Consider the following 26,406-nt stretch of genomic DNA (forward strand, 5'->3'; position numbering starts at 1 on the left):
GGATATTCATTAATAAAAATATGAGTAGAGAGTAAAAAATATTGGAAGGAGATGAGTTTGTATGGAGATTTGGTGTGGAAAATGAATTATGTGAGTGGAGAGTAGAAAATATTGTATGGAGAAGAAATTGTATGAAGATTTGGTGTTGAAAGTAGATAAAATGGTTAGGTATTTATAGGGAAAAAATACATACATTTTTGGTATTTTTTTAAAAAAAATTTCAGAATTTTTTAGGATTTTTTTTAAATTTTTTTGGCCAAAAAAATGAGAACCGTAGGATTTTTGAAAAAAATCCAATTGGAGCCATCCGGTGACGACACGTGGCAGTAGCCGTTGGAGCTGACATCATCGATGACGTCACGACGACGTCAGCGCACTTCAGTCAAATTTTTTTTACCGTTGGCGCGTGTATTACACGCGCCAACAGTAAAAAAATTTGATTTTAGTGCGCTGACGTCATCGCTGACGTCAGCTCAACTCGGGCTCGAGCCCAGTCTGATTTCGCCCTTGGGCCTGCCCGGGCTCGTGGGACCCGCGGCTTGCCCGGGCTGGATTGCTTGCGCTGGAGCTGGACTCGGGCTCCTTTTTGCCTTTTGCCTGGGCCAGCCTCTACCGCTGGACTTGCTCTAATGGTTTTTTGAGAAAATGTCAAAAGCCCTTTGTTGTTGCTCCACGTGGAGGCTGAAGAACAAACCAATTGTCAGCATCTCTGGTTTCTAGTTTTTCTAGCGTAGGCTATTTGTGGCACAGGGGACAGAGCCCAGAAAAGAAGGAAATGAGAGTGACAGAAATTATTTGTATGGTTGACAAATGCCAGGTTTATTCTTGAAAAGAAAATAAAGAACGGGTTTGAATTAGGGTTCCAACAAAGGGTCAACAAATTGAAATGGAGATGGGACTGGTTCCAACAATGTTGCAGAAGAAGTGTTTTAAGTTGACAAATGGAACACCAGTATCAGCATGTTTGGGCTTTGGCAACCAAAAGTTAGTTTAGTTAGTTGCCTGTGACACTAAAAGAGTATTATTTTATACATTCGTCAAGCATAATATCAATTGTCCACAACAGCCGTGAGAATGACCAAAACAAACCCAACTCAAAGATCATGTACTCTACATTTTACATGAATACAGAATATGACTTTACAGACACACAATCTTATTTTAAGTTTTAGCCGAAAATTTGTCCCGGTATTAGGGGCACAAGCTTTCTTTCTTTCCACAAGCATTACAAATTATTGAGAGAGTTCCATTGACAGACAGGTAAGTTTTTTTTGTGTAAGAAGACAAACTGCTGACTTCAAACTCCAGCTTGAAGAAGGGGTGAGTTATGGTCATCAGTGCTTCTTGGATGTCGAATTGGCATCAGAGCTGGATCCTCATATGCAGTGCTTAATTTATTATAAAACACAGCTATTGTCGGATCATTCTGATCTTGTCTATCTTTCTTTATCAAACACTGCATATAAAACACAGTAATTAGACCCTTACATGCATGCCAAAGTGTCGGCTGAGGCATCCTTTAGCTTATAAACAAGAGACGTCAAAGAAGAAACATTATCCAATAAGGTACAACAAAAGATCATAACCTCTTAGGTTTTCACTATCAGATTTTGACATAACGATATAGAGTGAATCCTATAGATCAAGGTCGGAATATTAGCTAAAACAAAATAAAAAATAAATAGATAGTTCTGGTGCCAACATACCTCAAGAGGATAGTCTTCGAATATTGGTAGAAATCGTTTACGGCAGTACTCATTAAAAAGAAGTGTGAGAATTGGAAGAGGGACAATCAAACTAGAAGCTAAGGAAAGATTCTTCAGCCCAAATATTCCAATTGCAATAATGTGCATCAGTACCAAGGAAAAAATTGTTGAGTTGTGCACAGTTGGCCAAAATCTTCCACCAGTATCATACTTGGGTGCATATACAATTAGCAGCTGTTCCAAATTGTTCACTAAATAGCATCAGAATATTTATTAACCAAAAATAGGTAAATACAATGAATAATACAAATGAAATTTCCACCAATGACCAAATAGATAGCTTAAATGGTACAAACTACGAAGTACTCTCAACGTGTCAGCATAGTATTCGAGTAGTAAGTTAGTAATTCAACTCAACAAGGATCCTATATGAGCTTCTGAATCACTAGAACAAATTGTCAAAAATCAGAAGACACTTCAATGAAGAGAAAATTTGACCATGCAGAAAGCTTCTTTGTCTGAGGTTTGGGAGGTGCAAGAAGAGTTTGGGGTTGTACCAATTTTTCTTGGTGGTATCATGGAGCCACAGAGTGATTTTACCCTTGCACCAATAATTTTTCATCATACAACCTATATTTTGGAGTTTCAGTCTGCTCCTTGAAACACTAATTGTTAGTCAGAAGGACCCAATATATTGACAGGTTCTGAAACATAAAGTTATATTATGTCCTAACTCCCAACTTCCCCTTGACCCAAAAAAAATAAAATTCCCAACTTCCCTCCCATGTCCACCTTTTCTCTAAATTTAATTATGATAGGTCTGTGCCTTAAAGGTCTATTATAGTTAAATGAAAAAGCATACTATGAACCATGGAGTAAATAACAATCCAATTTGACAAGTAGCTACACTTCAAAGTAGGACAATGCTAAAGTAATGCGGATCAATCCATTTTAAATGCCATTATTTACAACGAGATTATGTAAATTTGTGCAATTAGTTCAGACAATATATGTGTGACCAACCTGTCACTTGATTACACTGGTTGTAATATTATACTATGCTATTCACCTTTAAAGATTACTAATGCTCGAAGTAGGTTGTCTCATCTTGAAAGGTAGAATTTTAATCATTTTTATGCAATAATTTTGCATAAAAAGAAGGCATTCAACTAACCTGGTTACGGTAGATTATGTATCCCAGACAACAGTAAACCAAAAGGAAGGGGATAATCAGTGGAGCTAGGAAGAAGTACGTTATTCCAAGGAGTCCAAAAAACAGAACTTTAGGAATGTGACTATGGTATGGAATTGAAGGAACCTTCAATTCATCACCATCTTTTCCTGAAAATGGTTTTTTTATAATACTGCAAATCAGGGGACTCAGACGGAAGAGTACTGAGGATAGAAGACTGGTCCATCCAGATGTCACAACATATGCAATGAAGAATGATGCCTGCATCCAAGATAAAGAATCTATATAATATCCTTCATCATCAATTCCTGATGTAGATAAATGGTTTCAAAAGTTTAACTTTTAACATTTAAGCCAAATCTCAAGTTCGGCAGACAAAGATACAATCATACAAGAACCACAAATTTTTTATTGATAACAAATTATCCTCCTATTATCACCAAGATTATAACTTAATGAGGATCGAGAAAAAGTATTTGAAAACGTTACAGGTCGGGAAAAAATTACCAGGAAGTAGTTCAGTAAAAATTTCACATGTTAACTTTCTGCGAACCCTCCAACAGTTCATGGAGTTTTTTTTATAGTTTAATTAAGATTTAAGAAAAATGAGAAAGGGCATAGCCATAGTACATGGGAAGTAATGAATTTGCTAAAAGCTTCTTAAAACTTCGTATGATTTTTGCAGAGAGGGATACATGCTAAAATTGCATATGTATTTTCACCTGTGCTGGAACAGCATCAGCAAGGATCCCCGGAATCTCTTTGGGATCAAGAAAGATATCGAACCGATAGAGAACTGTTCCTGATAGTGCATTTGCAAAGAAAATGTTCCATATAGTAAAGCACAACATCTTGATGCATGCACTTTTTTCTATCTGACTGAAAGATATGCAACCTTCCACAGATGACAACATTATCATGATGGGTGGCACAAAAGCAATGAACATCTGAAGAATAAGACTCGGAAGATATCCTGTTATGACTTCACTGACCACTGTTCTGTAAGTCAATAAATTGTATGATTCAGCATCACGTCTTAAAAAAGAGAGGGTTAATTAGTGAAAATGCTATATTTTCCACTTACAGGCTCAGAATGCTTTCCAGAAAAGGAAAATACGTTTCCAACTGTTCAAGATTAGTAAGGCCTTGCACTATTACAACTGGAATGAGGAATAGAATTGTAACAGCAGCGTATGCAACCACCACCAGCAGCTTAGAGATCCATCTTTTTATAAAAGATGAAGAAAAGAAGGGCCAGTGAATGTCTTGAGGCTCCGGAGCCCTCTCGGTGACCCATTCCGTGGGATTTGTTCCTTGTTGAATGTGTAAAGCTACCGCAGCACCAAGCCGGGACTTAAATGACACAAAGGCGGCTGGAACTTCCTATAATTTTTTTTTTTTTTGGGCATTGTGGAACAATTGACTATCAAATATCCTGCTCATATAAATCAAACAATATTGGAATAATCTAATCGAATTATAATTTTTTTCTCTAAATATTCTGATGCCTTTTAGAAGTCAAAAATATGTGTCTAGGTGTGTTTGTTCATGCATTTCTTAAAGCCGCCACATACAAAGCAGTATAACAAAAAATATATATATATGAAGAAGACTGTGTGTTGCTGGTTTCTATTACATTTCATGGATACTTTTGTTTCACCTCTTACATTCAGATTAATGCTGAAGGAATTCTTAAGCAGAGGAGATCTTACCATTTGAAAACAATTATTATCAAACTCTCTTGAAAAAATAATACCATGAATACCTTTCCTGCCACTGACAATTGCTCCATTCTCACATTATCTTCTAAAGTTTCCAATTTCTTTCCATAGTGATCTAAAACATTAACTTTGTGTCCAAAAAGCCCACAAAAGCCATCACGTATGGATCTTCGCTGGGGATTAGTTTCCGATTTCAGATGCACAAGCCTTCTGTATAGCTTTTTAGCATCACTCTACAAAGTAAAAAAACGAATCATTGCCAATTTCTCATTTGATAAAGAAAAGTACAACTGTTACAATTTTAGTTTTTAAAACCCACCATATTTTGCCATTATGCAGGACAAATTTGAACAGATGCTTTTAGGTATGATATTTTCAGAACCGAAAAAAAAAAAACCCCTGATGGCCCGGCAGGAAGGAACTTTGAGGGGGGATGTTTAAGCAACTAAAAAAATATAGGCTATGATTGATGCCCCGTAAATTACAGAAGCCCCCACCCGGGCCTTTTGGAAAAAAAAAAAAAAAAAAAAAAAAAAAAAAAAAAAAAAAAAAACTAGCTTGTTGAGGATTAGTTTGATATTCCTTGAAAATTAATTAATTAATTAAAGGTTCCAAGGTAATACCCTAGTAAAACTAAATGTATGGCATGATGGTAAATAGTCAAGCCAATGCAGATCGCAGAGCTCAAAAACAAATTAATTCGTAAAAAATTTGTTATTCAGTTACGAATTATGAGGGGCTGAGGCCACATAAACAGGATTAACTACTTTCTGCATGATTATTTGCACACATTGTCGGGACTATCCAATATAAATGCATTCAACCATAGGCACATAACATGATTATAAGTGAAAAATAAATGAGGTCTCATAGTTATTTTCCAAAATAAACTCCCACCAGAAATCTGACCCATGTGGGGAGTGGGGACAAAAGATTGAATCAATTATTCACAGAGTGCTTACAGTGAGACGTTGAAGTTTGTTGGTTCGGCGAACCACTGAATGTGAAAGATAAGTAGAAGGATAATACTCTGTAAAAAATTTCTCAACAGTTTCACTGCAGCTGCTCCCCGATGAGACAGGAATACCACGAACTAATATTGTAAACTGATGAGGCTGAGGTTTGGATGAATAGTAGTGAGCAATTCTTTTTGATGAGATATAGCTATACTCCTGCAGTTATAGTCATCAAGCTGAAATCAGTGTTGATTCTTTCTTATAAATGAACCAGAAAACGATGGAATAAGCCATAAAAAAGAAACAAAATCTGACTTACATAATAAAGAAGATAGCAGACGACTCCACTGAAAATGTATACTGCACAAAAGTGAACCCATAACCTTGGGAGACCAAAGCAAATAATCAGGTGGTCTTCAAAATAATTTTACTATGCCTACTATAAATATAATAAATTCAAATCTACTTGAATATTATCTAGCAACAACAAAGAGAATTACTCCGCATAAAAGGTTTATGTGTGAAGTTAGTTTGAATAATATGTGAGAAGGATATTCACTCTCACCTAAGTCTAAATCTTGGCATGAGCTTGAACAACTTCACTCTCACCTCCTAGTCTATGAATGTGCAAGCACAAAAAGTAAGAGAAAAGTCCAACTCAGTTGCCGGTATCTAGGACCAATATGTCCCATCTAAGTTAGCTTATATAATCTGCCAGAGTCAAAGACAAAAATAAAATGGAAATGAAAAACAAAATACAACAAATCTGCCACAGGAATTAGAAGATACACCAGAGACCTATAGCCAAATCTCAACCTAAGCTCATACGGCTTCACCTCCTTTCTAAGGCTTTGAAATGTGTGAGCAAAAGAAGGAATCCTAGGCTTTTAACGTTTCATGGATTGATGCACTAACTTATAAAGGACATATACTGCATAGAATTGAAAGCCACTAAAAGGGATTACTGCATTGGGGAACAATGTGTGGAAATATGATGCAGGGCTATACAAGACACTCAACCCATTGTAGCAAATGCAACAATGGCTCAAAGAATAATACCAGGCAGTGTTTAAGACTGCAATTTCATGTCAAGTTAATTCTTTGTTAACAATCTTTCCCACAAGTTTCAATCAACAGCACCTACAGATGACACTCCGAACCAGACAATTACCATTTTGAGCCATCCTTGACATTTGAAATACTGAAGGAGTCCAAAGACTTGTTGGCCAAATCCGAAGAATCCGCATCTAGCTGAGTCCCCAGATAATTTATTGGAAGAAGAATGACAACCCCAACAATCCCAGCAAAGCCAAATACTCTCAAACTGCATAATTACAAACAACAACAACAAAAACTCAAATATGCCCTCAAAAAAGCAAAACCAATCTGAACATAACCTGTAGTTCTAGTTTATTAAGTAACCTGAAGATAAAAATGCGAATGAAGACCACAGCATCGAAGCTGGTGGCCGACATAAACTCATCTTCAGAGGGCTGCCATGCCCTTTTCACCCAACCTGCAGTTGGTAACAGCCTCTCGAAATTGAACCCATTTCTCTGCTCTGATTCCTCTTTAGCAGCAACCAAGCGTGGTGCATAGACATCAAGATAACTGGGTTGCTTCTTCAATATAGAATATAGAGTGAAGAAGAGGAGACAAAGCCCAAGATTGATTCCTACTGACGTTAAAAGTGCCCACACTATCATATCTGCAAATAAAACCACTCTACCTCAACTGGGCAAACTGCAAATTATATATTTGAAGAGCAAATATGACATTACAATCTCCAAGTCTCCAACTTTAACGAAAGAAAACATCACCCAACTGGGGTGAGAACCTGTCAGCTGTGTCAGTTTGAGCGCGAGGGACAGGGCAGGGGCAGCAAGGGGAATTTACGCTTATGAGGCTTGCCTCTTTTTTTTTTTTTCCCTTTTTTGGTCATTAGCTTATGAGGCTTGCTTCGGATTTTGTCAACTTAACCGACTTTATTTCTGAAATTGGCGATACTACCCCTGGGCCCGCATGGTCTCCCGCCATGTGGCCTTTCATTGCGGATCAGACAAGGCGGACTTTAATTTGCACAAGCAACTCACTGCCGACTGGCCCAAATGTCACTCTCGATCGACTCCTACAAATATCGGTTTCTTTTTTTATAGGGCAAATATCTGGTTTCGATCCATTTAAAATCTTACAGTTGAGCGCAAGCGAGTTAAACTCATCAGGTAATTTAGACTATTATTTGTATCTATATATATAAAGCAAAAGGTAGAGAATAGTGAAATATTCAAAATACTAAAAAATACTCTTGGTTAATTCAAATATTAAGAATTAAAATTATTAATTAAATGAGAATAATATAGTAAATTTATTTTTTTATATTAAAAAAATAAAAATAAAATAAGATAATAGGTCATACTTTTATCTTTTCTTAATTCTAAAAATAAAATAAAAAAATAAAAAAGAGAACCATTGGCACATGCTTGAGCGTGTGCCAAGGGGTTAGTTAGAAGAATAAAAATTCTTACTTTACATTTAATCAAAATGAACATGTTTTATAAGGATTTTTTTAGACCACAATGAACCAAACAAGATCAGTTTACATCTGATGTGATCGGTTTGAGTTGGTCAGTTTAAATTTGTATTTCATACTAAATTTTTAGTTCTTTTAATTATCTTTATTTCATACAAGTGATAGTCTAAACTACAAAAGAATTGGGTTTCACTAACTCATACACACACTACCAATATGTAATAGGAGTTTGAATATGAGATCATTACTTATTGCAATTCAAGATCTTTTTCAACTAGACTAGACCTCGTTGACAATTTTTTTTATCATCTTTATAGCCAAAATTAATGAGCCGAACCACTTATATTTGGTTATTGGATTGTCTAATACCTTATATAGAGCTCCTATTGTTTACTTGTTAGACAAGCTAGGGTACTTTTAAAATATAATACTACTAGCCTCTTCGCACGCGCTTCTGTGTCTGCGAGAAGTTTTTTTTATTATAAAAAGTTTAAACATATTTTAGAATTAAAAAAATAATGGGTAGTTGTGTTCCATAAAAATAGGATCCATTATATGAATTCTCTTTTAATTTTAATTTTTTAAATATGAAAATGTGTGAATTTACTATATTATCCTCATTTAATTAATAATTTCAATTCTTAATGTTTGCATTAACCAATGGCATTTTTTGGTATTTTGAATGTTTTACCATTCTCTGCATTTTGCTTTATATATATATATATATATATATATATAGATTTAAAGAGTATAGTTGGGCGGCTATACGTTTTACGTGTATTAGAATATTTTAAAAGTATAGCCATGGGGCTATACTGCATAAAATGATTTTTACTTATAGCCTTTTTTAATTATTTTAATTAGTAATTATATTTTGATTATTATTTCTTTAGTGAATTATTATTTAAATATTTTACTAAGCATCTATACTCTTTAAATATTATTATATTTTAAAGGTATAACCGGCCGGCTATACTCTTAAAATGTATTAGAATATTTTAAAAGTAAAATGGTTTCTACTAACTTCATAAATTACTTAATAAGTAGTAATTAATTATTTGAAATTATTTTTTGGACTATTTTTTAATATATTTTTTTATATATAAAATTAGTTTGTTTAGTTTAATAATTTCAATTAAGTAATATCTAAGCCTTATTTAATTAATGAATAATTAGTATTTAAAGTATTTAATTAATTTAATTAATTTCATAAATTACTTAATAAATCATAATTAATTATATTTACTCATCTGAAATAATTTTGTGGACTTTAAAATAATTTTTAATTTCCTAATATATTTTTATTCAAATATTTTAGTATTCCAAACCCTAAAAGTCGCTATTTAGGGAGGAATTAGAAAACTACAACTCCAACCATGCTCCCTATCCACATCCTAAAATAGGGAGACCTCTGGGGAACTCCTAAATATAAGGAGAGAGAAATGACTCCAAGTGGCTCCCTATAATTTAATGCTGCTTTATTTAATGAGCATTTCAAACATTTAATTAATGCTAACTATTTTTTTAAATATATTTTAATAAAGATGGACCAATTAAAAAAGAGTTATAGCATTTATGACTCCCTAAATTAGAGAGCATGATTGTCGTTTAAATTGTATAGAGAGCTCCTAAAATAACTTTTATATGTTTTTAACTAAAATTTAACTGAAAAATAGAGAGCATGATTGTAAATGCTCTTAGAGAATAACTATTGGTTAAGTGGTCTCTTTGTTATGCTTATCGATTCAGTATGAATTTAGGTCATCTTCTTCATTATCTGAAAAGGCCAAAAAAAAAGTTGCCCGGCCCAGTATTCCTTACTCAATCCAGTTTTATCTCCCAAGACAGAAAAAAAAATTATATATATACAAAAGAGAGAAGATTCTCTCCTCCCTCTTTGCCAGCCCATGATTCTTCAGCCCAACTCTCTTCTTCTCTTTTTGCTTTTTCTTTCAGTGATCAGCTAAAAAGTGAGGATATTTGTATAACTTTGCAGTGAAATAAAACCCTGAACATGATTTAATTGAAAAGAGGATATTTGATGGAGGAGCTTGCTTTTGTTTTATTTTCTATTCTTAAGTCTTGATAATTTAATTTTGGACATATTTTATCCAAAGATTAGGGTTAAATATCTTTTTAGTTTACGCAAAATTCAAATGAGAAGAAAAATATAGATTGGACTGCACTTTAAGCTTGTGGTGCTCCCATGTCTGCAGGTGATGACGTGTGTTTGTGATTCTGGTTCATCTTCATTGCACAGGAAAAAAATAGAGTATGTAAGCTAGCATGGAAAGGGGAAGCTTAGATTGCGTCAGGGGCAACTTGAATTTGATCATCCTAATGTATTTTTTGAGAAGATGTCAAAAGCCCTTTTTGTTGCTCCTTGTGGAGGCTGAAGAACAAGCCAATTTTCAGCATTCTCTGGTTTCCAGTTTTTCAGATGTAGGCTGTTTGTGGCACAGGGGACACAGCCCGAAAATAATATGTATGGTTGACAAATGCCAGGTTCATTCTTGGAAAGAAGATAAAGAATGGGTTTTGAATTAGGGCTTCAACAGAGGGTCAACATATTGAAATGGATAGGGAATGCTTCCAAGAATGCTGTGGAAGAAGTGTTTTAAGTTGACAAATGGAACACCAGTATCACCATGTTTGGGCCTTGGCAACCAAAAGTTAGTTTAGTTAGTTTAGTTAGTTGCCTATCCCACTAACTAAAAGAGTATTATTTTATACATTCTTCAAGCATAATATCAATAGTCCATAACATAGCAGTGAGAATGACCAAAATAGACCTAACTCAAAGATCATATACTTTACATTTTACATGAATACAGAATATGACTTCACAGACAATCTTATCTTGAGTTTTAGCCGAAACTTTGTCCCAGTATTAGCGGCACAAGCTTTCTTTCTTTCCACAAGCATTTCAAATTATTGACAGACAGGTAAATTTTTTAGCGTAAGAAGACAAATTGTTGGGCTTCAGACTCCAGCTTGAAGAAGGGGTGAGTTATGGTCATCAGTGCTTCTTGGATGGCGTTTTGGCATCAGAGCTGGATCCTTATATGCAGTGCGTAATTTATCATAAAACACAGCTATTGTAGGATCATTTTGGTCTTCTCTATCTTTCTTTATCAAACACTATATATAAAACACAGTAATTAGACCCTTACATACATGCCAAATTGTCGGCTGAGGCATTGTTTAGCTTTTAGAAAAGACATACAAGGGGACGAAAAAGTGTCAGGAAAAGAAGCAATATTAGCCAATAAGATGCAACAAAAGATCATAACCGCTTGGGTTTCACTATCAGATTGACATAACAATATACAGTGAATGCTAAAGATCAAAGTTGGAATATTAACTAAATACAAAATCAAAACTAAATAGATGGTTTTGGTGCCAACTTACCTCAACAGGATAGTCTTTGAATATTGGTAGAAATCGTTTACGGCAGTACTCATTAAAAAGAAGCGTGAGAATTGGAAGAGGGACAGTCAAACTAGAAGCCAAGGAAAGCTTCTTAAGCCCAAATATCCCAATTGCAATAACGTGCATCAGTACCAAGGAAAAAATTGTTGAGTTGTGCACAGTTGGCCAAAATCTTCCGCCAGTTTCATACTTGGGTGCATATACATTTAGCAGCTGTTGCATATAGGTAAATACAATGAATAATACAAATAAAATTTCCACCAATGACCAAAAACATAACTTAGATGGTACAAACTAGGAAGTACTATCAAAGTGTCAGCAAGTATTTGAGTAGTAAGTAATTCAACTCAATAAGGATCCTATATGAGCTTCTGATATCACTAGAACAAATTGCCAAAAATCAAAAGACATTTCAATGAAGAGAAAATTTTACCATGCAGAAAGCTTCTTTGCCTGAGGTTTCGAGGTGCTCAGTTTGGGGTTGTATCAATTTTTCTTTGTGGTATCATGGAGCCACAGAGTGATTTTACCCTTGCATCAATAATTTTTGGGTGGTATCATGTAGCCACAGAGTGATTTTACCCTATAATTTTTCGTGATACAACCTATATTTTGGAGTTTCAGTCTGCTCCTTGAAACACTAATTGTTAGTCAGAAGTACCCAATATGTTGCATTGACAGTTTTTGAAAAATAAAGTTATATCATGTCCTAACTCCCAACTTCCCTCCCATGCCACCTTTTCTCTAAATTAAATTATGATCAGTCTATGCCTTAGAGGTCTACTATAGTTAAATGAAAAAGGCATACTATGAACCAAGGAGTAAATAACAATCCAATTTGACAGGTAGCTACAATTCAAATCAGGACAATGCTTAGTCATGCGGATCAATCCATAATAAATATTGACATAATGGCATTAGATTTACAACGAGATTATGTAAATTTGTGCAATTAGTTCAGAAAATATATGTGTGCCCAAGCTGTCACTTGATTATACTGATTGTAATATTATACTATGCTATTCACCTTTAATGAGCATTAATGTTCGAAGTAGGTTGTCTAATGTTGAAAGGTAGAATTTTAATCATTTTTATGCAATAGTTTTGCATAAAAAGAAAGCATTCAACTAACCTGGTTACGGTAGATTATGTATCCCAGACAACAGTAAACCAAAAGGAAGGGGAGAATCAGCGGAGCCAGGAAGAAATATGTTATTCCAAGGAGTCCGAAAAACAGAACTTTAGGAATGTCACTGTGGTATGGAATTGAAGGAACCTCAAATTCATCATCATCTTTTCCTGAAAATGGTCTTTTTATAATACTGGAAATCAGGGGAAGCAGGCGGAAGAGTTCTGAGGATAGAAGACTGGTCCATCCAGATGTCACAACATATGCAATGAAGAATGATGCCTGCATCCAAGATAAAGAATCTATATAATATCCTTCATCATCAATTCCTGATGCAAATACATGGTTTCAAAAGTTCAACTTTTAACATTTAAGCCAAATCTCAAGTTCGGCAGACAAAGATACAATCATACAAGAACCACAAATTTTTTATTGATAACAAATTATCCTCACATTATCACCAAGATTATAACTTAACGATGATCAAGAAAAAGTATTTGAAAATTTTATAGGTCAGGAAAAAATTACCAGGAAGTAGTTAAGTAAAAATTTCACATCTCAACTTACTACAAACCCTTAAACAGTTCAAATAGCTTTTTTAATTAAGAATTAAGAAAAACGAGAAAGGGCATGGCCATAGTAATGAATTTTCAAAAAGCTTCTTAAAACTTCATATGATTATTCCAGAGAGGAATACATGCTAAAATTGCGTATGTATTTTCACCTGTGCTGGAACAGCATCAGCAAGGATTCCCGGAATCTTTTTGGGCTCAAGAAAGATATTGAACCGATAGAGAACTGACCCTGATAGTGTATTTGCCAAGAAAATGTTCCATATTGTAAACCACAACATCTTGGTGCATGCACTTTTTTCTATCTGACTGAAAGAGATGCAACCTTCCATGGATGACAACATTATCATGATGGGTGGCACAAAAGAAAGGAACAAATGAAGAATAAGACTTGGAAGATAACCTGTTATGACTTCACTGACAACTGTTCTGTAAGTCAAGAAATTGTACGATTCAGCGTCACGTCTTAAATAAAAGAGAGTTAATTAATGAAAATGCTATATTTTCCACTTACAGGTTCAGTATGCTTTTCAGAAAAGGAAACCACGTTTCCAACTGTTCAAGATTAGTAAGGCCTTGCACTATTACAACTGGAATGAGGAATAAAATTGTAAGAGCAGCGCATGCAACCACCACCACCAGCTTGGAGATCCATCTTTTTATAAAAGATGAAGAAAAGAAGGTAAAAGATGAAGAAAAGAAGGGCCAGTGAACGTCTTGAGGCTCCGGAGCCCTCTCGGTGACCCATTCTGTGGGATTTGTTCCTTGTTGAATGTGTAAAGCTATTGCAGCACCAAGCCGGGACTTAAATGACACAAAGGCAGCTGGAACTTCCTATTATGAATATTTTTTGGGCATTGTGGAACAATCAACTACATCAAATTTCATGCTCATATAAATCAAACAATATTGGAATAATCTATTCCAATTATACAAATCAGTATAACAAAAAAATAATAATAATCATGAAGAAGTGTGTTACTGATTTCTATTATGTTTCATGGATACTTTTGTTTCACCTCTTACATTCAGATTAATGCTAAAGGAATTCTTAACTAGAGGAGATCTTCTTTTATACCATTTGAAACAATTATTATCAAACTCTATTGAAAAAAAAAATTTCCATGAATACCTTTCCTGCCACTGACAATTGCTCCATTCTCACATTATCTTCTAAATTTTCCAATTTCTTTCCATATTGATCTAAAACATCAACTTTGCGTCCAAAAAGCCCGCAAAAGCCATCACGTCTGGATCTTTGCTGGGGCTTAGTTTCCGATTTCAGATGCACAAGCCTTCTGTATAGCTTTTCTGCATCACTCTACGAAAAGAAAAAATATATATAACTCATTGTCAATTTCTCATTTGATAAAGAAATGTTAAACTGTTACAATTTTAGTGTCTGAAAACAACCCTATTTCGAAATTATGCATTACAAATTTGTTCAGATGTTCTTACGTATGATGTTTTCAGAAACCCAAAATATATAAATAAATAAATATACACACACACACACACACACACACATATAGGGTACGCCTGATGGCCAGGCAGGGTGAGACGAAGCAAGCAGGAAGGGACTCAGGTGTGATGTTTAAGCAACTAAATAAATATAGGCTACAACTGATGACCGGGAAGGGTAGGATGAAGCAAGCAGAAAGGGACTCTGAGGCGTGATATGTAAGAACCTAAAAAGAATCCACATAGCAATTACAGAAGCACCAAGCAGGGCCTTAGAAAACAACCAAAAAAAACCTAACTTGTCGAGGATTAGTCTGACACTCCTTGAAAATTAATGAATTAATTAAAGTTACAAGGTAATACCCTCGTAAAATTAAATGTATGGCATGGTGGTGAAATAGTCAAGTCAATGCAGATCACAGAGCTCAAAAACAAATTAATTCGTAAAAATGTTGTTCTTCAGTCAATAATTATGAGGTGCAGAGGCTACATAAACAGGATAAACTACTTTCTGCTTGATTACTTGCACACATTGTCGGGACTATCCAAAAAAAATTCATTCAAACATAGGCACATAACATGATTATAAGTGAAAAATAAATGAGGTCCCATTCTTATTTTCCAAAATAAACTCCCACAATAAATATGACCCCTGTGGGCCGTGGGGAGTGGGGACAAAAGATTGAATCAATTATCCACACGGAATTCTTACAGTGAGACGTTGGAGTTCGTTGGTTCGGCGAACCACTGCATGTGAAAGATAAGTAGAAGGATAATACTCTGTAAAAAATCTCTCAACAGTTTCACTGCAGCTGCTCCCAGATGAGACAGGAATACCACGAACTAATATTGTAAATTGATGAGGCTGAGGTTTGGATGAATAGTAGTGCGCATATCTCTTTGATGAGATATAGCCATACTCCTGCAGTTGTAGTCATCAAGTTGAAATCGGTGTTGATTCTTTCTTCTAAATGAACCAGAAATCGATGGAATAAGCCATTAAAAAACAAAATCTGACTTACATAATGAAGAAGATAGCAGACGACTCCACTGAAAATGTATACTGCACAAAAGTGAACCCATAACCTTGGGAGACCAAAACTAATAATCAGGTGATCTTCAGAATAATTTTACTATGCCTACTATAAATATAATAAATCCAAATGTACTTGAACATTATCTAGCAACATCAAAGAGAACTACTCCACATAGAGGTCGAAATTAGTTTGAATAATATGTGAGAAGGATATTCAACAGACCTAAGTCCATATCTTGGCATGAGCTTGAACAACTTCATTCTCACCTCCTAGTCTATGAACGTGCAAGCACAAAAAGTAAGAGAAAACTCCAACTCAGTTGCTGGTATCTAGGAGCAATATTTCCCATCTAAGTTAGCTTATTTAATCTGCCAGAGTCTGACAAAAACGAAATACAACAAAGCTGCCACACAGGAATTAGAAGATAACCAGAGACCTATATCCAAATCTCAACCTAAGCTCATACGGCTTCACCTGCTGTCTAAGGCTATGAATGTGCAGGCACAAAGAGGGAATCCTAGGTCTTTAACGTTTCATTGATTGATGCACTAACTTATAAAGGGCATATAGTGCATAGAATTGAAAGCCACTGAAATGGATTACTGCATTGGGGAACAATGTGTGGAAATATGATGCAGGGCTATACAAGGCACTCAACACATTGTAGCAAATGCTACAATGAGTCAAAGAATAATAACGGCAGTGTTTAAGACTGCAATTTCATGTCAAGTTAATTCTTTTGTCAACAATATTTCCACAAGTTTCAATCAAGAGCAGCTACAGATGACACTCCGAACCAGACAATTACCATTTTGAGCCATCATTGACATTTGAAATACTGAAGGAGTCCAAAGACTTGTTGGGCAAATCAGAAAAATCAAAATCCACATCGAGCTGGTTCCCCAGATAATTTATTGGAAGAAGAATGAGAACCCCAACAATCCCAGCAAAGCCAAAGACTCTCAAACTGCATAAAAACAAACAAAACAAACTCAAATACGCACTCGAAAAAGCAAAATCAATCTCAACATACCCTGCAATTATAGCTTATTAAGTAACCTGAAGATAAAAATGCGAATGAAGACCACAGCATCTAAGCTGGAGACTGAGAGGAGCTCATCTTCAGAGGGCTGCCATGCTCTTTTCACCCAACCTGCAGTTGGTAACAGCCTCTCGAAATTGAAACCATTTTTTTGCTCAGATCCTTCTTTAGCAGCAACCAAGCGCGGTGCATAGACTTCAAGATTACTGGGTTGCTTCCTCAATACAGAATATAGAGTGAAGAAGAGGAGACAAAGACCAAGATTGATTCCTACTGATGTTAAAAGTGCCCACACTATCATATCTTCAAACAAAGCAACTCAACCTCAACTGAGCAAACTGCAAATTATATATTTGTAGTGCAAAGCAAACTGCAAATTATATAATTGCAGTGCAAAGATGGCACTACAATCTCAAGTCTCCAACTTTAACGAAAGAAAGCATCACCCAATTGGGAAAGTGAGAACCTGTAAGCAGCTGTGTGAGTGTGAGCGCGAGGGACAGGGCAGGGGCAGCAAGGGGAATTTACGCTTGAGGCTTGCTTAAGCAAAGGAAGGTACATAATATGTTGGGATTTTCTCAACGTAACCGACTTTATTTCAAGCAACTCACTGCTTGCCGGCCGAAATGTCACTCTCAAGTAGGGGTCAACCCGACCGAACTATCAACTCGATCATAATAGGTTAGGTTGGTCTAAAAATGAGTGGATCTTGAGTTCAAAAAAATCATTAATTGCTATATATGGGTTGGAACTAAAACTTAAAAATATGCTTAAGTTTGAGTTAATCCGACTGAACCGCTCAACTCGATCACAAGAAATTTGGGTTGAGTTGAGTTGGCCTAATAATGAGCAAGTCTTAGGTCCAATAAAACATAAATCGCTATAGGATTGGGTTACGAGTTGGGACTAAAACCTACCCAACTCAACCGATGCCCACCCTTACTCAAGCTCAACCAATGGTAGATCTAGGATTTGAAAGTTGGTCGGGCTAAACATATTGTATTAAATTCAATGGCACTAACATAAAAAGATACACCTAATCAGAGAACGAATTCAGCGTTACCCTCAAATGCATTTTTATGCATAAATAAAAACTTAATAAAAACAAAAACCACAAATAAATGCAATGCAGTACAAAACAACACTATTTAAATCCAAAAGTTTATCCTACGAAAAGTTTAGAAGTCTTAAATTCTTTAATTATCGTTGTGTTATTGATATTATTAACAAACTTTCTTTTATATATATTAAGTGCATATTAACAAACTCTCTTTCACACATATTTTAAGTATTGGAGAAAATCAACAAAGAAAATCATATGTATATATATTTTTTTAAAGAGGAAATATTGACTTTAAAACAAAGAATTTTGAAGTAAAACTTTCATACATGTGAAGTACAGCCCATTAACACACTTGATAAATAAAACCATTGATCCATTAACAAAACAAAAAACCTATAAAATTGATAAATAACACATTGACAATCAAACCCTTGACACAAGAACTAAATAACCTAACCCATTAACACAACAAAGACATAACCCAACCCATTAATATGCATGATTCTTCAATGATATAGAGAAAATGAGAGACAGAAGATGAACTCAAAAAAAAAAAAAAAGGAACCAAATTAGACTCGTACCAAACATAAGAGTATCTCTAAGAGAAGAGGCAAAAGAATAGATGTCTTATACTTATCTTTATTTTGTTTTTGTATCTCATATCCATGTCATTGTTTCTGAGAAGTAGGTCGCTTACTATTGGGAATCTGTATATGTAGTTTTGGTTTTTTTTTTTTTATAACTAAGATTTTGTTTTTGTTCATGTTTGCCGCGTTTGGGTTATGAATTGACTATTCAGGTGACCATGAGGGGAAGAGGGGGGCAGCTTACCACTATGGTAAACCCCTGGTTCATGAATTGGCTATTCTAGTTATTCACTGTACACATATTATGACATTTTAATAAAATATATTTTCCACCCAAAAAAAAAAAAAAAACCCATTTGGCCAAAAAAAAACCCCACGACCCGGTTGTCAGCAGGAAGAGCCAAGTGTAATACCCGAGCATACCACGGTCGGTGATTTTATCGGAAGATGCACACAAAATTAATACTACTGTTGGTTCCATTTCGCGCACATTGCCGTTTTGATCCTTTCCAATAGCAAACCACCACCGCCTGGTAGAAACATTCAACATCCGCCACTGACCTCAGGCTCGTTTCCGGCCATCCATCTGAATCTCCGATCTTAACAGGCCTGTACCTTTTATTCAATTGATCTCAGATCGTTCAAATTATTATGATAGTTGCACAATTCAATCTCCTAATTTTGATCGATTTAGGGCTTTATTTTGATTCATTTTGAAATTGTATGATGGTTGAATGCAGAGAGAAATTTAGGGAAAGATGAGTGACGTATTTGAAGGGTACGAGCGCCAATACAGTGAGCTCTCTGCCAACCTCACCAAAAAGTGTACGGTAGCTGGTGCTCTTGATGGAGGTCCAATTCCCACTCTTTCTATTTTTCGTACATGTGATTTTTATATGTAGCTACCCCGAATTTAGATGATTTAGTTTGTATTTAATTGTGCCGGTGGCATGGATTTTATGGATAAAGTTTCAGTCTTTTTGTTGATTTAAGCATAGGTATCCCAAACCTGGTGGAGGATCTTAATGTACGTCTGGGATTTGCCTTAATTGTGCGACAACTGACTTCTCGGTTTTGGTTGGTGGGGGATATGTGTTTACCTGATCACTAGACTGTTAATTTGAGATGATGCTAAGTTGCTAACATAAATTATGCTTCTTTATTTGAGGTTGAAAACTTATTAATAGCTCTAGGTTTAGTGATCTCGAAAGATGGTGGAAATCATTAGGCTGATAGAGCTCCACTGGTTTGAAGAATCTTATGCTTAATGTGTTAAAATGGTTGTTTGAAAGTAGACTTTGCCTATGATTTATTGACCAAGAGGAAAAAACAAGAAAGAGAGTGGATGGGATCTGGTATTGCACATTAATTGTATGTCTAATCTAAGATTGGGGTCAATTTATACTCTCAAAATTTTCAACAATTGAATGCCATTGAAATGGATGGGAGACGAATCCATTCTGACTTTTTGGATGTTGAGTATTGTAGCAACACCAGCCATAAGTAGTGGATTGGAGTGTTGCAGGTACAAAAATACAGAGAAAAAGGTTTTTAAGTCATTTCATGCAATGATGAACTTAAGAATAATATTTCAAATTTTGCTCGTTGGGGGTTTATACATGCTTATAATCAGATTTTGCTTCTTCTTTAATCTGCAGAGCAAAAGAAGCAAAAGATTTCTGAAATAAAGGCTGCAATTGATGATGCAGAATCTTTGGTAATTAGTTAAACTATTCTCCTTGGGAGGATTAGTTTCTGTTATTTCCTTTTACTTTGTATTAAATGTAATGTTTCTCAAAAAATTTCAGATCCGGAAAATGGACCTCGAGGCAAGAAGTTTGCCACCAAATATTAAAGCTGTGCTTCTTGCTAAGTTGAGGGAATATAAATCAGATCTGAATAATCTGAAAAGCGAAGTTAAAAGACTTGTATCTGGTAACTCATATTCATCTGCCCGAGATGAGTTGTTGGAATCAGGCATGGCTGATACTCTGACGGTATGTTTAGATCCTAATAGCTAATTTTTATGTTTCTAATAGTTATTAAATATAAGAGTGTGATTCATTACGCAGTAGTGAGTTTGTGAGGAAGAATACACTTTGGTGAGCAAATCAGTCAGTGAACATTCTCATCAGTTTCTGGTTTGAGTTGATGGCCACTTGCTTATTGGAAACAAAGATGCTCCATAGAAGCATTCTTTTGCGTGATTATATCTCTACTTTTTATTACATATAAGAAGCGCAGAAAGAATGCGTGTGAGATTCTTTGAAAATTCGTTTCACTAAGCACTTCTGTCATAATTATTAGTTTTTCCTCTATTGTGACGTATGATGAGACTAGTGTGTGCATTCCAGAGCTTTGTATTTGGTGCACTAAACATCCATGACTGTTTCAACCCTTCTGCTCTGAAAGCTCATCCTTTCTTGAATTTTGGATAACTTGTTTACCACTACTAACTGATGCAAATGCAATAGGCATCAGCTGATCAAAGAGGAAGGCTAATGATGTCAACAGAGAGATTAAACAAGTCTAGTGATAGAGTTAAGGACAGTAGAAGAACCATGCTGGAAACAGAAGAGCTTGGTGTTTCAATCCTTCAAGATCTGCATTCACAGAGACAGTCTCTGTTACATGCAAATAACACGGTAATTATCTTTTCAGGTTTTGTATTCGTTTTAGGGTCGATTTACTATCTTTTTCGTCTTTTTTCCCTTACATTTAGTCAGTAGTATGCACACCTTCCCTTCCTTCTGAGTAATGTATGAGAATAATGAAATTACACCATTGTACTTTGTGCTTTTGGACATACCACCTCTTGGACATGATTTACTCTTCATCTTCTTTTCATAGTTTTTAGTTTTAGTTTTCAGCAGTGAGCTATGGCTGTATGTATCCATTTACTTTACTAAAAATAAGTTTCTCGAAGCACAAAAGTTGTTGGTATAACTGTTTGCTATCAATGCAATATATGGCACCCTTGGACATAATTATTTGACTGTTTTCTTTCTACTGCAGCTTCATGGGGTGGATGACAACATAGGGAAAAGCAAGAGAGTTTTGACTTCCATGGCACGGAGGATGAGCAGGAACAAGTGGATTATTGGCAGTGTTATTGCCGTTCTTGTCATTGCCATCGCCTTGATCTTGTACTTCAAACTTAAATAGCCAAGACATTTTCCGCTTGTTTGAGCTTGTGGGTGTTTCGAACGAACAGATTTTCATTTTCTTGTTTCTCCTTATTTTTCGAGTGTGCAAAATTGAGTTGTCAAGATGGAGATGCATGATTGTGTAGTAATGGCAAAATATTGATACGTTTCGATTCTTTGCTGGTTGTATTCACTACTAAAAAGACATATGTTTTGCTTTCACCATGAGTGGGTTCATTACTCATTAAGTACAGTTAATCATATATCGGAATTCCTTTCTTCTTTATCTGAATAACTCCCATATTACTCGAATTTTAGTGCAAAGAGACGGGCCTCACCGTCCCTGACCAACTGGCTTAACTCACGCATCCCATCCTCCCATGTTACTTACTAAGATAAAGAAAATAGAAAGTTGTTATTGGCTTATCTGTATTTAAGTAAACGACTGAACAATTCCCTTGGTTCGGTCTATGTTACTCTTCTGTTTCTCCACAGGTCCAAACTTAAGCTGCCTCTTTCAGCCACTCTTATGAGATGGCCAACCAACGCTGCCTTGGCATCGCTCCCCAACCGCCACCTCCGTTCGCTTATTCGAGCATGCACGCGCCAATGCTCTATCGACATGGGCAAGAAGCTTCACGCAGCCATTATCACCGGCGGCCTTGCCGCCATGCCAGACTCATTCCTTCACAATGCCCTCCTCCACTTATACGCCGCCCATGGCAGTGTATGCTCTGCCCGCAAGCTGTTCGATGAAATTCCCAACTCGCACAAAGACGCTGTGGACTGGACCGTCCTGATGGGCTGCTTTTCCCGCCACGGCATGCCCCAAAGTGGGCTTCGTTTGTTTGTCGAAATGAGAAGAGAAAACGTGAGGGTGGACGACGTGGCCATGGCTTGCTTGTTCAATGCGTGTGCTCGGCTGGGCAACGTTGAGATTGGGGAGCAAGGGCATGGGTTTGTGATGAAGGTGGGTTTGGGTTCTAGTGTCAAGGCTTGCAATGGGGTCATGGATATGTATGTCAAGTGTGGCCTATTGGGTATGGCGAGACGGGTGTTTGAAGAGATGGGGGAGAGGAGCGTCGTGTCGTGGACTGTGATTTTGGATGGTGTGGTTAAATTGGAAGGTGTGGGAAGTGGGAGGAGGGTGTTTGATAATATGCCTGAGAGGAATGAGGTTGCTTGGACGATTATGATTGTTGGTTATGTGAGTGTTGGGCTTATCCGTGAAGGCTTTTCTCTTCTTGAAGAAATGGTTTTTGGTTGTGGTTTGGGATTGAATTATGTCACCCTCTGTTCATTTTTATCGGCTTCTGCGCAATCGGGAGATACGATGACAGGCCGTTGGGTTCATGCCTATGCTGTTAAGGCAGTGGGTAATGAGATTGATATCATGGTTGGCACAGCAGTGGTTGACATGTATGCAAAATGTGGTAGAGTAGACACTGCGTTGAAAGTTTTCGAGCACATGCACCAAAGGAATGAAGTGACCTGGAATGCTTTGCTTAGTGGGTTGGCAATGCATGGAAGGGGTAAACTTGTTCTGAATATGTTTCCTCAAATGCTCAAAGAAGCCAAGCCAGACGATTTAACCTTTACCGCTTTGTTGAGTGCTTGCAGCCACTCGGGCCTTGTTGAACAGGGTCGACATTACTTTGATAATCTTGAAGCATCATACGGTGTAACACCTAAGATAGAACACTATGCTTGTATGGTGGATCTTCTAGGTAGGGCTGGTCATTTAGAAGAGGCTGAAGTCTTGATTAAGAAAATGCCAATGCCTCCAAATGAGGTTGTTTTAGGTTCCTTTCTTGGTTCTTGCAGAGTCCACGGAAAGCTAAAGCTGGGCGAACGCATTCTGCAAGAACTGGTTCGAATGCATCCCCACAACACAGATCATCATGTCCTGCTTTCAAACATGTATGCTTTAGGTGGAAAGCAGGACAAGGCTAACTCACTGAGACAGGATCTTAAGAACAGGGGTATAAGAAAGGTGCCTGGAATGAGTTCAGTTTATGTGGGTTGCCAAGTTCATCAGTTCAGTGCCGGAGATAAGTCACACCCACAGACGATGGAGATTTACGTGAAGTTGGATGAGATGATACAAAGGTTGAGATTGGCTGGTTATGTCCCAAATACTGGTTCTCAAGTTTTCTTTGGCGTTGACAGTAGAGATGATGATGCAGATAAGCTGGAGGAGATAGAGCAGGCATTGTTTTGCCACAGTGAAAAGCTGGCAGTCTGTTTTGGACTTATAAGCACAAGAGCTGGCTCAACTCTTTATATTTTCAAGAATCTGCGGATATGTGTAGACTGTCATTCTGCTATGAAAATAGTTTCTCATGTTTATAACCGAGAAATTGTAATCAGGGATCGGAATCGATTTCATTGTTTCAAGCAAGGTTCTTGTTCTTGCTCTGATTATTGGTGATGTGTTTGTACATAAATAATGCAAGTGGTGATTAATTAGATTTGTTTGGCCTATTTGATGTCCTATTGAATGGAACTTTATGACGTTTATTCATTATGCTTCTCCTTATTTGTTCATTATGCTTGTAAAAATGCTAATTAAGGCTGTTTTCAAAAGCCCAAAAAAAACAAAGAACCACTGGAGATGCAGGGGATCGAACCCTGTACCTCCCGCATGCAAAGCGGGCGCTCTACCATTTGAGCTACATCCCCAATTTGCTAAATAAATTAATCATATTCTTATTTCATGGTATAGATGAAACAAATGGCAGCGCTCGCTTTGCATGCGAGAGCAACGGTTATTTGGAAGTTGGAATATTAATATGGTGGGTTTTCTTAAAGTTTTAATGTCCTTTTTACAATAAGTTGGGGATGTAGCTCAAATGGTAGAGCGCCCGCTTTGCATGCGGGAGGTACAGGGTTCGATCCCCTGCATCTCCATTGTTTTTCTTTTTCCTTTGGTTTGTTTTGTCTTTCAATCATTTAACTTTACTTTTTAGTCCCTATTTCTTTCTCATTACTAATTTCTTAGAACTTGCAACCTAATTGATACACAACAGAGTATGAAAACAGGGCAATCAAGATGGAAATGGGAAACAATTTGGCCATGGTTGGTTCACAATACAATGAATGAAGAACAACCACCTCTCAGTCTTGTGGTGCCTTCAATGTGTCCTACTACTCCTTACTTATTAGTTGCAGCAGTTCTTCAAGACATTCAAAAATTCAACATATGTTTGTACTTGGATTTTTCAATGAGTACTACTCACATGATTAATTAGACCACATTCTTGAGCTTCTCTGTTTTGAATTTGTCATAATCTGCTAGCAGCCTGGCATTTACTTTCACATCGTCCATCGTCGTCTTCACAAGCTGTTCGCCGAAAACATTAATTGGCCAGAAAGATACTTGCCCTTATTTTCTAACTGTACTTGTATGGTATCTATAAGAGAAAATCAAATAGCCTAACACACTTGGGTTTTGAAGAACTAACCGTTTTTGTAATGTTTCGCATAACATCATCCGGCACCCAAGCAAGCAGAGGTGAAACAATGAAGCTTATGTTGATATCAAATATGTTTCTAAGCCAGCTTTGTGCTCCTTGTCTTTCAGAGTATATGGTTCCTTTGATAGTGAGGCTAAAATCCCCTGGCTCGTAATCTGAAGGGCCTAGGAGCTCCCATCTTGTCTAGAAAAAGAAAAAAACAAACAAATAAACAAAGAAATGTGACCTGGGAAATCTCCCTCAAGTACATGAAACTAATTACCTATTGATTCTTTTTTTTCCCGAATGGATTATGGTATGCTTACTTACAATGTCAATCTCAAGAACCTTGGAAATGTCTTGAGGAACATGAGAAGGGTAGTCTTTCCCCATCGATTTCATTCTTAACTTTACATATAGTATAAGGTAGATAGACAAGAACAAGACTTGCATGGCTGGCATTTGAATTCTCCACTCTTCCTGCATAATCACATGATACGTCCTTAAACCTAATCCCAGCTGATTAAGGATGATAACAATTGAGAAAAAGTTCAAATTTATATAGAAATGCAGGAAAATAACAAGAAGAGAGCACTGGCACCTCATTGAGTTGAGTTTTTTCCTCGTCCTGAAAAATTGCTTTAAAAACCCTTTGCTCATCCTCCAAATATTGATAAAATGGAGCCTGCAAATTAAAGTAGCATTCAAGAAAATTATGAATTATGCAAGCGCTTCAGTCTGTAAGAGAGAGGGGGAGAGAGAGAGATGAATAGTACCCTAGGGGACTCATAGAGAGGGGCATCAATAGTATGTCTAAAGTAGAAGGTTAAAGGCTCCTTTTTCTTTGGCAGACTTGGATTAAACAAGGCCTTTACATGGCAAAGCCTGTCCTGCTTCTTCATCAGCTTACCCTTCAAATTTTCTGCTCCGGCACGCATGCTTCTACGAGGACAGAACAAGGGTTGGCAATGCCATACAGAAAAAAGACCAGCAGCAGCAACCTCACCCATTTTCCCTTTACCATATTGCAAACTAGTTTCCTCTAGCTTAAGCTTTATATCAAACTTTTATGCAGCTAAGAAGAGAAAAAAGATATAAATAAAAAAAGGAACAATTTAGTTCCATGGTGACAGGTGGTGGCCCTAGTATTTGATAGAGCAACGGAAATAGAAATCAGAATTACAGCACCTCATAGCACACTTCCTAACCATGTGCAACTGTTTGCTCAAAATCAGCGTTTTCAACTCCACACGCAAGTAATTAACGAAATGTCGTTGCATCTGCATGTGTGCTCGACATCAGCATTTTCGACTCTAACGATATGAATACAGTTTTTATGCTCAACCAGGTCCATGTGCGTGCTTGCTTCGTCTTGGA

General features: G+C 36.4%; 5 protein-coding genes and 2 non-coding genes across 9 annotated transcripts; 3 read left to right on the plus strand and 4 right to left on the minus strand.

Moving 5' to 3' along the window:
• LOC18784426 (CSC1-like protein HYP1) lies at positions 1,006–7,691 on the minus strand. Of its 2 annotated transcripts, XM_020559752.1 has the most exons (11): positions 6,998–7,687; positions 6,747–6,899; positions 6,141–6,286; positions 5,895–5,958; positions 5,582–5,791; positions 4,664–4,852; positions 3,983–4,281; positions 3,621–3,897; positions 2,881–3,159; positions 1,707–1,940; positions 1,006–1,456 (listed from the first exon to the last, which is right to left on the minus strand). In XM_020559752.1, exons 3-11 carry the CDS (start codon positions 6,158–6,160, stop codon positions 1,298–1,300), a joined length of 1,731 nt encoding a protein of 576 aa, XP_020415341.1. In that variant the 5' UTR covers positions 6,161–6,286; positions 6,747–6,899; positions 6,998–7,687; the 3' UTR covers positions 1,006–1,297. The 2 variants fall into 2 exon arrangements, with proteins under 2 accessions (XP_020415341.1, XP_007217011.1); XM_007216949.2 differs by lacking the exon at positions 6,141–6,286 and having other exon boundaries at positions 6,998–7,691.
• On the minus strand, positions 10,814–17,412 carry LOC18783653 (CSC1-like protein HYP1). 2 transcript variants are annotated; one of them, XM_020560821.1, is made up of 11 exons: positions 16,796–17,412; positions 16,545–16,703; positions 15,722–15,785; positions 15,412–15,621; positions 14,371–14,559; positions 13,753–14,072; positions 13,642–13,667; positions 13,391–13,563; positions 12,670–12,948; positions 11,517–11,750; positions 10,814–11,246 (listed from the first exon to the last, which is right to left on the minus strand). In XM_020560821.1, the coding sequence occupies exons 1-11, from the start codon at positions 17,077–17,079 to the stop codon at positions 11,088–11,090; spliced, it is 2,097 nt and encodes a 698-aa protein (XP_020416410.1). In that variant the 5' UTR covers positions 17,080–17,412; the 3' UTR covers positions 10,814–11,087. The 2 variants fall into 2 exon arrangements, with proteins under 2 accessions (XP_020416410.1, XP_020416409.1); XM_020560820.1 differs by having other exon boundaries at positions 13,391–13,667; positions 16,796–17,122; positions 17,155–17,411.
• Positions 18,647–21,860, plus strand: LOC18782968 (vesicle transport v-SNARE 13). The gene is made up of 6 exons (XM_007217696.2): positions 18,647–19,035; positions 19,169–19,280; positions 20,087–20,145; positions 20,237–20,425; positions 20,903–21,073; positions 21,444–21,860. The coding sequence occupies exons 2-6, from the start codon at positions 19,187–19,189 to the stop codon at positions 21,591–21,593; spliced, it is 663 nt and encodes a 220-aa protein (XP_007217758.1). The 5' UTR covers positions 18,647–19,035; positions 19,169–19,186; the 3' UTR covers positions 21,594–21,860.
• LOC18784387 (pentatricopeptide repeat-containing protein At5g15340, mitochondrial) lies at positions 21,950–24,045 on the plus strand. The gene has a single exon (XM_007217508.2). It carries the CDS (start codon positions 22,104–22,106, stop codon positions 24,003–24,005), a length of 1,902 nt encoding a protein of 633 aa, XP_007217570.1. The 5' UTR covers positions 21,950–22,103; the 3' UTR covers positions 24,006–24,045.
• Positions 24,184–24,256, minus strand: TRNAA-UGC. Its single transcript has one exon. It is a non-coding gene; the product is annotated as a tRNA-Ala (tRNA).
• TRNAA-UGC lies at positions 24,412–24,484 on the plus strand. The gene has a single exon. It is a non-coding gene; the product is annotated as a tRNA-Ala (tRNA).
• On the minus strand, positions 24,606–26,127 carry LOC18784203. The gene is made up of 5 exons (XM_007215792.2): positions 25,806–26,127; positions 25,631–25,714; positions 25,360–25,509; positions 25,039–25,233; positions 24,606–24,917 (listed from the first exon to the last, which is right to left on the minus strand). Exons 1-5 carry the CDS (start codon positions 26,037–26,039, stop codon positions 24,822–24,824), a joined length of 759 nt encoding a protein of 252 aa, XP_007215854.1. The 5' UTR covers positions 26,040–26,127; the 3' UTR covers positions 24,606–24,821.

The sequence above is a fragment of the Prunus persica genome, chromosome G3, assembly GCF_000346465.2.
Source record: "Prunus persica cultivar Lovell chromosome G3, Prunus_persica_NCBIv2, whole genome shotgun sequence".
Lineage (NCBI taxonomy): Eukaryota > Viridiplantae > Streptophyta > Magnoliopsida > Rosales > Rosaceae > Prunus > Prunus persica.

Bases quoted from the DNA above. Each gene is read 5' to 3' on its own strand.
- LOC18784426 (XM_007216949.2), bottom strand. From the start codon at position 7,281: ATGATAGTGTGGGCACTTTTAACGTCAGTAGGAATCAATCTTGGGCTT. The intron at 6,900-6,997 runs GTTACTTAATAA...GTAATTATGCAG, and splicing joins ATTCGCATTTTTATCTTCAG to TTTGAGAGTATTTGGCTTTG. The intron at 3,898-3,982 runs GTAAGTGGAAAA...ATTGACTTACAG, and splicing joins CTGGAAAGCATTCTGAGCCT to AACAGTGGTCAGTGAAGTCA.
- LOC18783653 (XM_020560820.1), bottom strand. From the start codon at position 17,079: ATGATAGTGTGGGCACTTTTAACATCAGTAGGAATCAATCTTGGTCTT. The intron at 16,704-16,795 runs GTTACTTAATAA...GTTTTTATGCAG, and splicing joins ATTCGCATTTTTATCTTCAG to TTTGAGAGTCTTTGGCTTTG. The intron at 14,560-15,411 runs GTAAGAATTCCG...TTCTTTTCGTAG, and splicing joins ACGAACTCCAACGTCTCACT to AGTGATGCAGAAAAGCTATA.
- LOC18782968 (XM_007217696.2), top strand. From the start codon at position 19,187: ATGAGTGACGTATTTGAAGGGTACGAGCGCCAATACAGTGAGCTCTCT. The intron at 19,281-20,086 runs GTCCAATTCCCA...TTTAATCTGCAG, and splicing joins AGCTGGTGCTCTTGATGGAG to AGCAAAAGAAGCAAAAGATT. The intron at 20,426-20,902 runs GTATGTTTAGAT...CAAATGCAATAG, and splicing joins GCATGGCTGATACTCTGACG to GCATCAGCTGATCAAAGAGG.
- LOC18784387 (XM_007217508.2), top strand. From the start codon at position 22,104: ATGAGATGGCCAACCAACGCTGCCTTGGCATCGCTCCCCAACCGCCAC.
- LOC18784203 (XM_007215792.2), bottom strand. From the start codon at position 26,039: ATGGGTGAGGTTGCTGCTGCTGGTCTTTTTTCTGTATGGCATTGCCAA. The intron at 25,510-25,630 runs GTGCCAGTGCTC...GTGATTATGCAG, and splicing joins AAAAAACTCAACTCAATGAG to GAAGAGTGGAGAATTCAAAT. The intron at 25,234-25,359 runs GTAAGTAAGCAT...TTCTTTTTCTAG, and splicing joins AGGTTCTTGAGATTGACATT to ACAAGATGGGAGCTCCTAGG.